Source organism: Megalobrama amblycephala, linkage group LG2 (assembly GCF_018812025.1).
Source record: "Megalobrama amblycephala isolate DHTTF-2021 linkage group LG2, ASM1881202v1, whole genome shotgun sequence".
NCBI lineage: Eukaryota > Metazoa > Chordata > Actinopteri > Cypriniformes > Xenocyprididae > Megalobrama > Megalobrama amblycephala.
In genome coordinates, this window is record NC_063045.1 from 49,274,360 (window position 1) to 49,292,616 (window position 18,257).

The 18,257-nt window shown below is 36.9% G+C and overlaps 1 protein-coding gene across 1 annotated transcript in view; it reads right to left on the minus strand.

Moving 5' to 3' along the window:
• Nucleotides 1-11,047, minus strand: part of ubl3a (ubiquitin-like 3a) — a 30,225-nt gene extending 19,178 nt beyond the window's left edge. Inside the window, exons 1-2 of the mRNA XM_048179870.1 lie at nucleotides 10,801-11,047; nucleotides 10,374-10,706 (exon numbers count right to left, since the gene is read on the minus strand). Of these exons, the coding sequence (XP_048035827.1) occupies nucleotides 10,374-10,400 (27 nt within the window). The 5' untranslated portion in view covers nucleotides 10,401-10,706; nucleotides 10,801-11,047. The remainder of the gene's footprint in view (nucleotides 1-10,373; nucleotides 10,707-10,800) is intronic.
• Between the last annotated feature and the right edge of the window lie 7,210 nt (nucleotides 11,048-18,257).

Here is an 18,257-nt window from a genome sequence, read left to right on the forward strand (position 1 = left end):
TAGATATTCAACATTACAGGTCACCTTGGCCTCTTTCTGAAAATATTATAAAATGGTCTGGCCAACTTGAATTAGCAGGGGTTAAAGCAAAGAACATGTCCAAAATGGCAAATGCAATGCATTTGGACATGGGAATGGAAGGATAAATGTCTCACTTTGGCCAGGGCCAAAAGCACAATGACCATTGCCATTGGTTTGATAATAGCTAGCTCATTCGGCCACTAGTCTCTAGTAAGAACTTCTAAATGAATAGATTCCAGCCCCCAAAATGATTCCTTACTGTTTCATATAAAATCGTCTTTTCATGATATTGGACAGACTGTTATGGGACCGAAAATCTGAGAAAAAGAGACCAGGCCATTCATTAATATGTGATATCTTTCATATGTGCGTCAGACTCTTAAATTCTCATTATGAAGAGCGCGGCACAGGAAAAAGAGATAACAGCATTAGCATTAAATGACATGAGATCTGAGAATTAGATGGCACATTTAGATATGGGAAATTAAACTGCAAGAGGGACTGTAGAGGAACTGTAAAGTTCCCTGTCTATCTCCAAGACCTCTGTGGATAGCACAAATTAATGCAGGAATTTGAGAACTGACTCGCAGTCTTGGGCGTGCGCTCACACATGGCAACACAAAAAGAGGCTGGATGATCTCTGCATGAGTTGATGTGCGGTAGGTTGAACATAAAAGTGATTGATTTTGCTCTCAGCTGTGTTTGCCTCGTCATGCTTATAACAAAGCAAGAAATGGAGGGAAAGAGCGTGACGTATTTCCCACTACATGTAAGACATAGATAGATACAGTAGACAGACAGACAGACAGAAAGACAGAACAATAGAACGATAGACAGAGTGACAGATAGCCTTTGGTCTGTCTGCTAAAGGTTGCTGTGGCTTTTCTAATAATGCTTATAATGCTTTATTGAGCTTCCTGGTCTTTAATAATCATTGCCGTATATCTGAGGAGATAAGCATGAAGGCTCTGGTTTCAGCTGTTGGCTATTCAAAACTTACTGTAAAAACACACAACGCACACACACAGAAGGTGCCAAAAAATTTTCCACACTTCCTTGATAGATTTTTTCCATAATGGAACAGTCTCGATAGCTATGGTAAGAGTGATCATTTTGCAATAATATCCTCAAGATGTCTAGAACATCCTTTACTTCCATTATCTCATTCTTGTCTTTTCCCCGACTCACTTGAGCGAATAGCATGGCAGCCATTAGTTTTAGCTAGTTTTAGTTTTAGCTTTGGTACTAAATCACGGCCACAACAGCAAACCAGCAACTGCAGGCTCAGCCTGTCCAGATGCACCATCAGCAGTCCTGAAGGACAATCACTCACACAGACATACTCACACGCACTCATCCGGCCAAAACGATGCATCTCACCGGATGGGAAAACAAGGGCTTGGGTGGTAATATCACTGAAATCAATACAGGCCCGCCTGATGACGTGCCAATTACAATCACATAAGTGGACATGTCTTCACACTGGTGTTAATAAATGCTAAAACTGTGAATGATTCATCTTTGTACAAACTTTCCTGATCTTGAGGCTAATTACACACCTTCTATAAACACATTAGCTATGTGCACTCAGGGGCACTGAATAAACAAACCTAGAACTCTGACCTTTTTAGAAGTGAAACATGATTCCTTTAAGGTGCTTTAAGGACAATGTGACATATCTTGAAGGTCACAATGTTAGATGATCTCCGTTAAACAAATTGTACAATAGAGAAAGTATGAAGCTTGGCCAGAAAATACGACCAGATTTCCACATCATCAGAATGATTAGGCAATTGTGGTTTGCACTATTCAACATATTATATATAAATGATATATAATTTCCATTTTATGTATGTATGTGTATATATATATATATATATATATATATATATATACACAAACACACCGATCAGGCATAACATTATGACCTTACTAATATTGTGTTGGTCCTCCTTTTGCTGCTAAAACAACCCTGACCCGTTGAGGCATGGACTCCACTAGACCCCTGAAGGTGTGCTGTGGTATCTGGCACCAAGATGTTAGCAGCAGATCCTTTTAGTCCTGTAAGTTCTGAGGTGGGGCCTCCATGGATCGGACTTGTTTGTTCAGCACATCCCACAGATGCTTGATTGTCGCCTAGCCATCACAATTTGGTCCTTGTCAAACTCACTCAAATCCTTACACTTACCCATTTTTTCTGCTTCTAACACATCACCTTTGAGGACAAAATGTTCACTTGCTGCCTAATATATCCCACCCACTAACAGATGCCGTGATGAAGAGAAATCAGTGTTATTCACTTCACCTGTCAGTTGTCATAATGTTATGCCTGATCGGTGTATATTCCATATAAAAAATAATATACAATAATAATACTAATATATTTTGACATACAATTAGATTGAATAATTCCTGATGGAGCAATGGGTAAATATGAGAACAGAAAAAAGCACTCAAGATAAAGAGGAGAAAGATGAGCATGAGAGAATAATATCTCATCTCTTGTAGCCAGATGAAGGCAGGCAGCCTCCTGCCCTGCAGGCCCTGTCCACGTGCCTACTGCTGAAAAAGGGCAGACATCTGTAGAAAGAGAGAGAGTGGGGGAGGGGAGCCATTCACTTACCTCCCCATCAGTGAGGTGGCTGTCTGATAGAAATGGCCTTTTGATATTGTATTACAGCCATGTATTACAAACCAGTGAAACACCCTGCTCATCACTTATTATTATCATGCATATGTTCTCAAATAGAATTATTACAGCACAGCAGACAAAGCTCCACAGACCAACTTCACGACTGAAAATCTTTTTTTATCTTTTCTTTGGGGCGAGCCCAGAGAAGATTTTTCATTAAAAGTCATGACTCTAGTTTTTGTCCTACAGCTTTTTCTTGTTATTTTTATCAAACAGGGTGCATAATGATATAAAAAAGCACCATTTCTGAGATACAGCAAGTAGGCTATGTGGCAGTACAACTGTTTTCAATATATTGATGTATTTCAATATGTATGTGTATTTCAATATATATATATATTCAATATACAATCATCTTTTACAGTACTTGAGTATTGTTGTCTTTTACTGCATATGATAATTCATACTCAGAAAGTAGAACTGAAATGACATTCATTACAAGATGATTAGTTAAAACATTTCAAATACTGCAGAATATTTTTTCTAGTCATGTATTTCGCCATTGAGGATTTCTTAAAAAAAGTGTGTAAAAATCTTGTCTCGTCTCGTGAACTCAATCTCGAGTCTCGTCTCGTCTCATGAGATACCTGTCTCGTCACACCCCTAATATATATATATATATATATATATATATATATTAGAGCTGCAACTAACGATTATTTTTTCTGTCGACTAATCTAACAATTATTTGTATTAATTTTTTTTATTAATTTAGTGTTCTTTTTTTGATTAGCTAATGAATCCTTTGGATAACTTTACAAAAAATTATAATTACAACTTCTAATATAATATTTCAACTTTTATTAATTTTTTTTTTCAACTGACTTCTCATGTGATTTATGAGCTTCTACAACTTTTGACCTCCTAACTGAACTCCTTTCCACAAACTGATCATAGAAATAAAAACAGTATAAATAAAAATGGTAACACTTTTTAATAAGGTCTCATTTATTAACATTAATGTATTAACCAACATCAACTAACAATGAGCAATATATTTGCTACATTATTTATTAATCTTTGTTAATGTTAGTTAATAAAAATAGTCATTCATTGTTAGTTAATGATAGTTCACAGTAGGGCTGGACGATTAATCGAAAAGTAATCGAAACCGAAATTCAGAACCTCTAACCGACGTAATTTTCCCATGTCGGTTATTTCGGTTTTTTAATCCTGTTAATACTTCCCCCTTAAAAACATAACTGCGTGTGTAGCCACGTGACTCCGCCCAGTCCAGTCAGTGGCATAAAAGCAAAACACGGAGGTGAACGCCGGTTCAACACATAGTGATGGCGCGCGAGCGGTGAGCCTTCCGTCTTGACTAAACTTTGTCAGTTGTATTTGTTTTATTGTTTGGACATTCAAGCGATTAGACGATCGGATGTGTATTATTATATCGAGCTACCGCGCTCGCATAGATATATACATATATCTATGCCACGCTCGCGCAGCTGCATGTGGCATGAACACTCATACAAACAGCTGCGCAAAACGTGAAGATCGCGCGCACACAGAGTAACGCAGAAACTTGTTGTCAGCGCTGTCCTGTGATTTATCACTAAAATAGCTTAGAAACTCAAAAGTTATGGCATCTATTTTTTTTCTACTTTTGAAGGAACTATTTACAACCCACAGCTTCACAATTAATAGAGAGACGGTATGACTAATTCACACACGCAATCACTACTGGTACTGTGCTAATTTATCTTTATCTGATTTACAACGAGCAGAAACCTGTAAGAAATGTTACAAACCATAGATGAAATATCTGCTGATAGTGAGCTATGATGTCAGATCACTCTTTCAACAGGAAAAAAAATATCCCACCTTAATAGTCAATCATAGGCTATTTACAGTACAAACCTTGTCAGTGAACTATGAGGGCAAAAAAATAAAAAAAAATTAATTTTACGTTCATTAATCGTAATCGAGGTAAAATGTTCAATTAATCGAGGTTTTGATTTTAGGCCATAATCGTCCAGCCCTAGTTCACAGTGCATAAACTAATGTTAACAAATGAAACCTTATTGTTTGTGCTTAATAAGATTAAGAGAAAACTGTTATTCATTTTTATGGTAACACTTTACAATAAGTGCAACCATAATCGCACTCTCTCAATATTCAAAGTGCAAATAAGACCAATTTTTTCTTTGATACAGAGCTAAGAGATGGTTACAACTACACTGCCCAGCCTAAAATAGCTTTCATATTGAGAGATATTTGCATTCATCAGAAATCTCGTTTGAATGCGCCCACGCGTTTACTTTCACTTTCACAATCGCGCGTACTCTGTGAATGTGGAGCGGCAGCGACTATTATCCAACTGAATTAAATGTTTTTTATTTAAATACAAAGCAAAACGACAGTGGAGGCGTTATGTAAACGTAGCGGTGGCATATTCTTTCCTAATCATCCTAACACTCTGTCATGGCAATATCACGAGACTTCTTTTCGCCTCGACGAGAAATCTCGTCACATTTTAATCTCGCGTCACACCCCAAGTGCTCGTGCATCACAGTTGTGCTGCCGCGGTACGCCATCTCGGTTTTGCAAAGGGAACAAATGACCATTTTATTTGGCCTCTGTTTAAAGTATTCCCATACTTTTGATAATCGTGGTCTAGGTTTTTGTGACAGAATAGAACTTTCTCCATTCCCAGGAGCAGAAGCCGCCATTACGCGAGATGAATGTAAACAATGTGACGCGTCGACGCATTTCACGCACGCCGACGTATTTTCGTAGTCGACGTAATCGATGACGTCGACGCGTCGTTGCAGCACTAATATATATATATACATATAATATATATATAAATCGTGATTAATCGCACGCTTATTGTGAAATTAAGCATACACCATTTATCTTGTTTAACATGTCCATTGCCTATATGCAGCAAAGTAAACCATCAGATTGAAGTTGATTTTCACAAAACTGTATTTTTCAGTTTTTTTCAAGGTAAATTTAGATGTCTTTCCAAAAAAGAATGTGAGCTTGAAGTTGATTTTAAGAAATGGATGGGGTTTATGAGGACGAAATGTTTGGAACCATACATCACCAGAGAGAAGTCTGATGTTTTATTAGTTCTGAAATTTAAAAAAGATATATATTCTCTGAAAAGGCTCTAATGATTCATATATCATATATCAGCCACAGTTCATATCTACTGTCTCAGAAGTGACTATCTTTAAGTCAGAATGTTGATTAGATCACGTCTTATGATTAGAGAAAAGAAAAAGAAAAACCATTTGGCTTAGAGGAGAAAGAGAGAAAAGTATGAAGAGGCCTCTAGGAAAAGGGAAGTCTGGCCTGAGATTTCAATCTGTGACTTCACGAAACTACAAGAGAATGCTTGTGCAATGATGTCATAAAGGCGAGCGAGAGCCACTGTTTACAGTGGAACAACCCTTTGCAGCCAGTCTCTGCCCAACAAAACTTCAACAGAACCACCTCTGGAAACATGTAAAAACAGATATATGTTGACTTATGTCCAGTAATGAATATGTAGAAACACCGCAGAGAAGTTAAAACAACTTATAATAAGGCACTGAGCACTATTTACACAAACTGACGTTGAATCACTCCAACTTTCCATGACAGTGTGTGTGTGTGTGTGTGTGTGTGTGCAAGCGAGCACCTCTCTCACAGAGCTGTTGTAAATTGTTCCTCACTCTACTGAAAGGATCCTTTATTGAGTGAGTCTGAGCTACTTCCTCCCCCCTCCTTTCTCTCTCGCTCCCTCTTTAGCCTTTTAACCCTTACTGACCCATAAGCACTCTCTGGACTCATTCATTTTATGCAAATCATATTCACCATGTTATACTTGTCACAATTATTCACACAAACACATATAGATACAACAGATGCTAAAAGAGACTTTAGCTTTATCTCTCTGTCTTCATGCTGTTCTTCATTTTAGGGCTGTGCTCAATGATAGATCCATTTTAATGCAAAATTGAAGTAGGGCAACTACAGCATAAGAATTCACAACATTCTATAGTGTACTACTCATTAGAATGTGATGTATATGGCAGATTGGCACTCAGCTGCACATCTTGCATTCAACTGCTTTATAAAGTGATTCCAGACATCCCTGTGCGTTTTCGAAGCCATTTTAAGCCATTTAAATTAAAACATAGGCCTATACTGTTGACACTTAACGGGTTAGTTCACCCAAAAATGAAAATTCTGTCATTAATTACTCACCCTCATGTCGTTCCACACCCATAAGACCTTCGTTCATCTTCGGAACACAAATTAAGATATTTTTGATAAAATCCGATGGCTCAGTGAGGCCTGCAAATCGATCAGATTTTATCAAAAATACCTTAATTTTTGTTCTGAAGATGAACAAAGGTCTTAGGGGTGTGGAACAACATGAGGGTGAGAAAAAAATGACAGAATTTTCATTTTTGGGTGAACTAACCCTTTAAAAGGGAACAAGAAATTGTTGAATAAAGTCATTATTTTTGTTTTGTTCTGTTTGCATCGCCGAATCATTTTCCTGTTATCACTGTAAAGCTGCGTTGAAACAATCTGTATTGTATAAAGCGCTATGTGACTTGAATGGACTTGAAAAATATGACAAGAAAAAAACAGTAACCACTGAAAATGAAGTTTCTCAGTGTGTGAAAGATTTTTAAACTGATACTTCATCAACATGCTGAGTCTTTCCTGTTGACGCAGTTTCAATCACAAATGTTTTGAATTGTGGTACATACTGCGTTGTGTTTCATACCACTAGGAGCTAGTTTTCTACACTTTTTCCATTTCTCATACGCAAACACTTTTGGTTACCTACCCTGTACCTTTCTCCTGATGTTCTCTCGCACTTTAGCTGCCTCTCAAAGTTCAAACAGTGGCTGTTTGTAGCAGGGTTCAGAAAATTAAACACGTTATAATGACCTAATAAACCCTCAAATTGACTGAATTGTGTAGCCACCGCCTTCTGTTGTCTAGTTCCCTGATGAGTTCTATTGATTTGAGCTTGGTTACATAATTTTGCGAAAGTCTCGATGACAAATCTGGTTTGATTCTGCAAACAGAAAGCATGTGACTTTGTCTTAATTACCTTCATTCTTTATCTTTTATAAAACATAAAAATCAAAATTGACTATTTACTGGTCATATTGTGCATTCATCAGTGCATGTTATTTGAACTACGATTAAAATATTCTATTCTGTGCTAAAACCCACTTTTCACAATCACAACCATTCCAATATAAAGTGATATTCAAAATGTTCTCACATCAAATATCCTGTTTCACTCACAAAACTTAAATTACAGAAATAAAATGCCATTTAATGTATAAAAACAATATAAATACTGCTCATAATAAGATGTTGATAAGCTTACAGTCTAATTTTGTTTAACATCTAGGTTTATCAAGCACCTCAATTTTTTTTTACATGAATTTAAACTTCTGAAAGTGCTGAGCAATGCTACTCAAGTGTGTGGACAATAGCAATAGGGGAGGTCTCTCCTTGACATTTCTCCTGATAGTATCCCCTACTAATTCAACCCTACACATAGAGGACACAATACCACATGACACCACACAAAGTGACACAGTACTGTCAGGGAGTATTGAGTTCTCCTTCACACCTCTGTCTCACAACTGATCAAAGCAAACTCTTTTAAAAGAGCATATCTGATGTAGCACCTATAGGCTTCCACAACATCTCGATGCTTTGAAACAGTGAGAGCTCTCTACAAAAAAAAGCCCATTCATTAAAATGCCCACCCACAAGATGTGTATCCACACACACACACACACAAACACTCCCATTGTTTGACAACCCTACCCCCCAACTGAATGCCCCTCAGCTGGAGACCACACAATGATTCAAAGTTTCATCCTAAAACCGATCGTGCTGTTCCGAGAGACCAAAAATAGACACCTAAACCCAACGTAGAAAAACGTCACGCAGCTCCTGCATTAAAAAGCCTTGATTAATTTTGAAGCTAGAAATGGATTATCTTTATCATTCCTTTGCAAATCCATATAAAAGTATTTCCCGAGAGGATTGAATGTTTAAAGTTTTCAAAGAGGACCTTCTAATGCTTCTTAGATAATCAATACCTGACTTTAGGCTATAACATAACGCTTTGTTCCCCGTTTGCATAATGTGAGAAAACCTTTCTTCCTGTAGATACGTTAAGAGATGCATCGTCATCATCAGGGTCAGCTCACATTTCTGCCCTTAAAATCAATTAATACGTGCCGTTGCTCTTTTAATATCTAGGCTAAAGTTTCCAAAGAAGCCTTTCTGAGGGCCAGATTTACATTTTAGTGCTACTCAACTGCTGAAACAGAAGGGCAGTCAATGTGCACTGTAAAGGACAATCACATCAGCCCTCAGCGTACATTACATCAAACAGAGTCTCTGCAATGTCAGAGCGTCGGCATCCCTTGAGTTTGACAGCCAGATCAGCTGTTTGGAATATCCAAAGCATGCTTGACTAACACGCAGGAAAACAGTTTAACAGTTTGGCAGCAGTTCATGTTTGTTTTGATATTAGTTTCAATATTTTAATACACAATCAGGGCTGTATTTTATGGTTGATAAGCAGATTCTCCACGTTCTTGGATTCAAACCACTTTTAAATGGCGAATATTAGCAGCACTACCACCACCACCCACGAGTTTAGAAGTCTCAATCTATTATAGCCTTACATCACAGTGCAAAGCTTTAAAATGAGGATTAAACAGAACCTATGACATCATCTCCCTGGACAAGGTTCGAATGTTGGAGTTTCGTTTTAATCATTCACCTTAATTCACATTCGGAGAAATTTTTACTTGTGCAAATAGAACAGTGACTGTTTTCAAGCCTCCCTAATCACACTTCCTCATTATCAGTTAGAACAGCACTATGTAAGCCATCTGATAGGATATCTTTACACTACTGCCCTTCCTGATAGAGGTGGAATTTTGATAGTGTTATTGGCAAAAGAGCAAAAGCGGATCCAAGGCATTTAATAACACTGTCCTTCATGTCTTTCTTGGATTAATCTATTTGCAAAATCAGCAATGAGATCAGTTGACCTTCTCTGATCTTTGACAAAAACACATGTTTTAACATATTTATTCCTTAAAACTAAAGATACATTTCTTAAAACTAACTATTATCTATTTTTAAGTTACTAGTACTCGTTTTTAAAGTACTTTACTAGTAAATAATCCAATAATGACTTGTAGGCCTTTTTTTTTTGTTTCAATGGTACTATTCATTAGATTGTAGTACTAGTCAGAATACTAATAGTGAAAAGCAACTATTCCATTGATTCTAGTAACAAATTTTTATTTTAATGGGGATCTGTGGTTCAAATTTGACCTATCCACTTCCAACTAGTTCATAAAAGTTTGTTTAGTGTAACTACTCAAACTGTTCTTATCAATTTTTGTAAAATACTGCAATTTGTTTTCAGTAACAATGGAATTTGTCAGTGTTAATAATATAGTGGCTAGTAACAAGTGAATAAGTACTACTTACTAACTTAAGTATCTATTATAAAGAATAAGTAATAGCATCTCAAGAATAGTTACCATCATTATTGGAATACTTTTTAGTAACAACAGAAAACAACTAGTAACATAAAATAGAGGAACACAACATTATAATATTTTCCATAAACACCATTAAACCTTTTTTCCCTTACCATGTCGACAGGGATGTTGCCCGTCATCTTTGAGATGTGCTGTGTCGGATCCTCACTTTAGATTATATTCAAAGTCGTTTTTATATGTTCAGCTTGCTTAAGAAACAAAGTTTCGACAGCAGGTGACTCGTGGTAAAGCAGTTGATCATGCAGAGATCACTCGTCTGGTTATTCCTGTAGGTTCGCTGGTAGAGGTAGTCAAGCGCAGGCAGGAATACGTTCTTCTTCTTCAGATAGGCTTCTGACTTTTTGCTTTTTCATGATATAAACTTAAAAACGGAGGAAAGAATAGTTTCTGGATTTTACATTTATGTGGGAGGACCCCCTCCCATCCTGAAATAAAAAGGATATATATTAGGAAAATGAGCCTACGCCATAAGAAAACAAAATAATACTACAATTCAGCCCTTGGTTTTTGCAAATATACCGGGAAATGAATTCCCCGGACTCCGCAATAAAAAAATAGTCGCCTGGGAAGGAAAAAAATGCTGTAATTCGACGGTTTTTCAGTCTTATATCCGTCTTCGTCTGCGCTCACTCTCTGCTGTCATCCTGCCTCAGAAAAACATGGCGGCAGTTGACGGGGGGAAAGGCTGAACGGGGGAAACCGGAGCTGGTGAGGCAGATAAAAACGGCGCGATGTCGATCGGTATGTATGTGTGTGCGCGGATGAATACGCCCCCCAGCAGTTAAAAGGAAGAGGCGGAGAGAGAGGCGAGCCCACGAATCCATGCGCGCCCAGATACGTTTCATTACAAACGAATTAGTGGGATTTAGGAACTTTTATCAAAATGCTTTATGCTTAATCCTTTTCAAGGGCAAACATTTTTAAAATCACAATCAGCCTAAGTGTTCGGTTTTATTTTGTTACTCAGTTATTTACCACATAGTCTAGTTCTCTCATAACCATAGGTCTAGTTTAACTGTGGCTTTTACTAAGACCAGAGTAACCACAGGTAAAACCATAGATGGCTCCTCTTTGGTTAGATGAATGCAACTATGATTTATACCCTGCTAAAAAGCCTAAAATTGTTTGCTGGTTTAAGCTGTTCTAAGCTTGTCTCACAAGCCTTGCCAAGCTGTTAGTCAGCTGGTTTAGCTGGCCAGCAAGCTGGTACCCTAACCTAACCAGCTGAAAAGCTCTCAAAATCCTTCTAAAACCAGCCGACGGTCCAGCAAATCATCGTAAGATGGTTTAATCTGTTTTTCTAGCAAGATATGGAATGTTATGAAAAGTAAAGGGGTCTTGAACCATTTTAAATGGGTTTATTTTAATAAATAAATAGACATGAATTTGACCAATTAGAAGCAAAAGGCACTCCCTAAGTTATAATTTCTGACAAAACACATTGTTATTAAAGTAAAACCATTTTAATTTTTTTCAGTGGACATACATAGGCTATCTTGTTTTCATTGATGACATCATCAAAAAGAGCACATTTGTCACATGACATTTCATGTGTACAGGAAGTATAAAAACAATAACTACCACTCGCAAAAAGATGCTGATTTGCTTTTAGTTTAATTTAACATCTAGGGCTATCAAGCCCTACATAATTTAAACTTTTGTGAGTTTAAGTAGGTCTACATTTTATGTTTTGGACTCATCTTACAATATTAATGTAAATTGACGTTTGCATGTGCTTATTGCTGTTTCATGAATAAATGTACCTAGAAAGTTAAGCACTGTGAGTGAGTGTGTGTGTGTGTGTGTGTATGTGCGCACGTTTTTGTGACATGTATTACAAGGAGAGGGTGACTTATGAGGACATTACCCCATGTCCCAATTTTTCAAAAGGCTTATAAATCATACAGAATTAGTTTTTTTGAGAAAGTAAAAATGTGCACAGTTTCCTGTGATGGGTCGGTTTAGGGGGTTGATGTAGGGCGATAGAAAATACAGTTTGTACAATATAAAAACCATTACGCCTATGGAATATCTCCAAAATTCACAAAAACAAACCTGTGTGTGTGTGTGTGTGTGTGTGTGTGTGTGTGTGTGTGTGTGTGTGTGTGTGTGGCCCTGTCTTGGAAGCATGAGGTCTATATATCTATTCTGTTGACTGTACCTCTTTTGTCTTGCACAGTGTTGAGAGGAATTCATCCTGACGTGGGGTGTCAGACCCACAGATACTCAAGAGGATTAACTCTTTAATCTGTCACTGATTCTTCTATGCTGCATCCAAAAACACTTCTGTTCTCCTGTGTGCCATTTCAGTCTCCTGTCAGAACAAAATACTGCCACAAATGCCATCAAAACCACACAATGGGTGAAAAAATATGAATATGCAGGGGTTCGAAACAAGTGTGGTTTTGTGGGGGGGAGGGGGAACCGTTGGGTAGACTGAGATCGTAATCTGTTTGTGATTGTGTTGACGCTCAGACAAACATGTAACTACTTCCTTTGTTTGATTGTGAATGTTAATCTGTGTAATAGTGTGTTTACATATAGAAGCCATTGAGTACAAACTCAGACGAGGCTGAGGGACCTGACGCACTCTCTCACACACACACACACACACACACAGGGAAATCAATTACTATGGATTATATGTGACAAGGTCCTGGGATTGACTGACATAGGAAGCCTTCTCTGTTGTAGACATAAGAGCGTATAGGTAGAGCTAAAGTGAGATTACGTCCAGAATAAGCACAGGTGCTCTGAGTGGCAGCTTAGTGCTGGGACCAGACCGGAGGGTTTTACATGACTGCCTTTGATAAACAAACACTTTCCAAACTACTGTTAGAGTTACATGCATTCCTTGAAGCACAAAGAGTGCATTATCAACATGCTGCTTGGTCCTTCTGGTGTTTGTTGTTTTGTATTTGCAACTTATGACATTCTCACAGCTTTGAGAAACTGAGAGACGTTCTATATGCATTAGTCACAAAGGCCATTTCAGATAGAGACATAACCCAGAGGAAAATGTTATTGCTCAGGGATTCAAATGTTATACCAGGAGATCTCAATTATGCTTTAAATAGAAGCGCTGTCTCAGATGCTTCTCCTAATATGATCAATCGAATTAGACAATTCATTACATACATAATAGTAAGGTGCAGGGATGATGTCAAATCCCAGAAGGCTAATTCGCCACTGCTTCCTTTGCGATTTTCCCATGGGTTTTAATAATAGGGGTTTTCAATTTATGAGTAAAATAAGGTCTGTGGTAAACATAAGTTGACAAGTCAAGTCAAGTCACCTTTATTTATATAGCGCTTTATTTATATAGCATGTCGAATTAGTCTTCCGGGTTTTGACGTCATCCCTGCACCGCTCTATGATATAAAATGAATGCAGATTGTGTAACTCACATAATTTAATTAGAAATATTTAAGTTATAATGAAATATCTGACTTTCAATCAGACATTGGTCATTTTCCTGATTAAAATATTTTTTCTGAAAGGTACACATGTAGTGGTACACACTGGTCTGCATTTGTTGTCCATTTAAAGGTGACTATGATTATGTTTTTAAAAGATGTAATATAAGTCTAAGGTGTCCCCTGAATGTGTCTGTGAAGTTTCAGCTCAAAATACCCCATAGATTTTTTTTAATAAATTTTTTTAACTGCCTATTTTGGGGCATCATTATAAACGTGCCGATTTTATGCTGCGGCCCCTTTAAATCCCGTGGTCCACGCCCACAGAGCTCGCGCTTGCCTTAAACAGTGCCTTAACAAAGTTTACACAGCTAATATAACCCTCAAAATGGATCTTTACAAAGTGTTCGTCATGCATGCGGCATGCATGCGTTGGATTATGTGAGTATTGTATACTGTTATATTGTTTACTTCTGATTTTGAATGAGTTTGATAGTGCTTCGTGGCTAACGGGTAATGCTACACTGTTGGAGAGATTTATAAAGAATGAAGTTGTGTTTATGAATTATACAGACTGCAAGTGTTTAAAAATGAAAATAGCGACGGCTCTCTTGTCTCCGTGAATACAGTAAGAAACGATGGTAACTTTAACCACATTTAACAGTACATGAGCAACATGCTAACAAAACATTTAGAAAGACAGTTTACAAATATCACTAAAAATATCATGTTATCATGGATCATGTCAGTTATTATTGCTCCATCTGCCATTTTTCGCTATTGTTCTTGCTTGCTTACCTAGTCTGATGATTTGGTTGTGCACATCCAAACGTTAATACTGGCTGCCCTTGTCTAATGCTTTTTATAATGTTGGAAACGTGGGCTGGCATATGCAAATATTGGGGGCGTACACCCCGACTGTTACGTAACAGTCGGTGTTATGTTGAGATTCGCCTGTTCTTCTGAGGTCTTTTAAACAAATGAGATTTATATAAGAAGGAGGAAACAATGGAGTTTGAGACTCACTGTATGTCATTTCCATGTACTGAACTCTTGTTATTTAACTATGCCAAGATAAATTCAATTTTTCGTTCGAGGGCACCTTTAACCTTATGCTGTCTAGGAGAAGCTGGGATGTTAGCTCATTTGTGATTTTTATTTTTACAGGAAGAAATAAAATGATACATACAATTCAAAAGTTTGGGGTCAACTTTTTTTTTTTGTTATGTTCACCAAGGCTGCATTTATTTGATTAAAAATACAGTAAAAACAGTAATATTCTGAAATATTATTACAGTTTGAAATTTTCTATTTTAATACATTTTAAAATGTAATTAATTCCTGTGATGGCAAAGCTGAATTTTCAGCATAATTACTTCAGTCTTCAGTGTCACATGATCCTTCAGAAATCATTCTAATATGCTAATTTGTTACTCAAATATTTCCAGTTGTGCTGCTTAATACTTTTGTAGGAACCGTGATAATTTTTAAGAATTCAAAAAAAAAAAGTAAAAAAGAAAAAACAGTATTTATTTGAAATATAAATCTTATGTAATATTATGTCTTTACTGTCACCGTCCTTGCTGAATAAAAGTATTTATTTCTTCAGACAACAAAATCTTTTGAATGGTATATACTGGACAGGAAAAATTCTATAACACTGTATTTGCACTTGTCGTTCTGGTTGATAATTAACATTTTAAAAGTTGGCTTTTAAACTGCCTTGAACATTGATCCTTGACTCAATATTCATAGTGGTGAAAACACAATAATTATGTAAACAGTTTCTGCTTCCATCAGAGATTCACAATAAATAGTGAGGAGCTCATTTAGATATAATTTATGTATTTATAGTGGTGTGCGCTTATGTGTGTGTGTAAAACTGTGGTTAGTCTCCCATTACATTATTTCTAAACATAAACCTGTTTATGCCTTCCTCATCACATGTCTGAACATTTCCATGAAGCTTTTGACTGTGCCAGTTTGGTCTGTGTCTGAATGATCATTTGAAGTACAGCTTTTACTGTGTGACTATTGCCCAAATCATCATGGCAGCCACCATTTTCTGTTTTTCTTTCCAGCTCAGAGCTGGGTACTCCCTAAACATTTCCACTGTTTCAGTCACAGCTTTGAAACTGGCCATTCATAATGCTCCTTAAAGGTGTAATTCATCTGAAAATGCAAATTCTGCCAGTATTAACTTACCGTCACATTGTCCCATTGTATGGGTTTTGACAAACTGTATGACTTTCATTCTTCCGTGGAACACAAAATGGAAGTTCACGCTACTCATTACCATATGAATTCTGTCAAGGTACAAAAATAAGGGCATAACAACACAAAAAGCTACCATGTGTCTTCAAAAGACCTGGATATATAAAGCAACTTTTATAATACTTTCAGTGTGTGTTTTTTCTTTTAAAGGGATAGTTCACCCAAAAATGAAAATTCTGTCATCATTTTCGTTCCACACCCATAAGACTTTTGTTCATCTTCTGAGCACAAATGAAGATATTTTAATGAAATTGAGAGCTTTCTGTCCAACTACCATTTTGACCCTTCAAAAAGTTCATAAAGGATCTTAAAACCATGAATTGAGCGGTTCAGTCCAAATTTTCTGAAGAGACATGATCAATTTATATGAAATACATTTTGAATTTAGGCTTTTATTGACATAAAAACATTGAACTAAGCCTTTAAGAGTTTGACGACCCATTCACAACCAATAATACTGAGAACAGCCTAGAGATTCTGCTAAAATTTTGTGTTCACAGTAGAAAAATGTCATAGGAATGACATAAGGGTGAGTAAATGATGACAAACACACAGAAAGAAAAATGTATTATACCACATTGCCTTTTAAAAGAGTCGGTGAGACAAGGGAGCATTTCTACTCCACTGAATCTTGGTGACTGCACAGTTTTTAACCATTCCTGGATTCAGTTTAGGTTTCATAACATGGCTTTTACTGTAAAGCCTGTGTAAAGTCCAGTCAGACACAAGATAAGTGCACACAAGGCCGGGTGTGGCCATAATGACAGTATTACCTCAACACAACAACAGTGATAAATACACTGTATTATAAAGGGTGGAGGCACACAGTGTATGTTTCATCTGTTTGAAACGGAGCCCTACATGAGGGCTCATGTTTACATTTTCCCACGGAATCCTCAGTGGTTTTAATAGTTAATGTTGTCTTGCAAACAAACTCCTCTCACAAGCGATCAACCTTTTACCTTTAACCAGAAATATTCGACAAACTCGACAGATGTTACTCCATGTGGTTTTTTCCATCAGCTGTGACATCATTTGCTGACATCATGTGGGCAGCCCTTTCTAATACCTCTTAAACCCACCTCATTTGTGGAGAAAAATCCCACATCATCCTGTACAGCTGTAAGGGTTGTGACCGAACACCTTGACACCTCATTTTGCGTTATTTTGTCATTGTTGATGGTGCCGCAAATAACCAGACCACCTCACAGGACCACAGCATTGGCATAATTAAAATCCTCTCGCAGGTCTAATATCGATCATTATCTAAATGAGGCCTCAAGTCACGTGTGGTCACAAGCAAGTGAGGATTTCTAGATTTCAACAAAAGGGGTCGAAGTTTTTCTTGTAAGTTGATCTGAGACTGACAAGTCAGGATCAGGATTCAGGTCGGGAAGCAGGTTCTAGATCAAAAGAAATAATTGCAATTATTATTGGGAACATTATCCAGGCAGATGGCATACGGACCTCACGTGTTAAACACAAAGACAGGCCTTGAAGCATTAGAGGGAGTATTTTACTCTTTGTGTCAAGGTTATTATAGTTAACTAAAACCAGATCTTTAAAAAAAACTTAATTAAAATAAAATAAAACACATTTTATTTCAGTTATAGTTGTCAAAGCAACATTTCTCATTTTCATTTAGTTTAATTTGATGCACTAAAATAACTAAAACTGAAATAAAAATGAATAAAAACTATATAGACATTTGCTAACTAATAATAATGAAAAAAACTAACTAATAATAATGAAAAAGTGAGAAAAAAAAAAAAAAAAAACTATAATAGTATGTCAACACTTGTGTCCATGATACTGATGTAAACAAGGCTTCCGACTGACTTACTCATGTCATTTATTAAAGGGTTAGTTCACCCAAAAATGAAAATAATGTCATTTATTACTCACCCTCATGTTGGCCCACACCCGTAAGACCTTCGTTAATCTTCGGAACACAAATTAAGATATTTTAGTTGAAATCCGATGGCTCCGTGAGGCCTCCATAGGGAGCAATGACACTTCCTCTCTCAAGATCCATAAAGGTACTAAAAACATATTTAAATCGGTTCATGTGAGTACAGTGGTTCAATATTAATATTATAAAGCGACGAGAATATTTTTGGTGCGCCAAAAAAAACAAAATAACGATTTATTTAGTGATGGCCGATTTCAAAACAATGCTTCAGGAAGATTCGGAGCACAGATGAATCAGTCTGTCGAATCTGCTGTTCGAAGCGCCAAAGTCACGTGATTTCAGCCATTGGCAGTTTGACACGCGATCTGAATCAT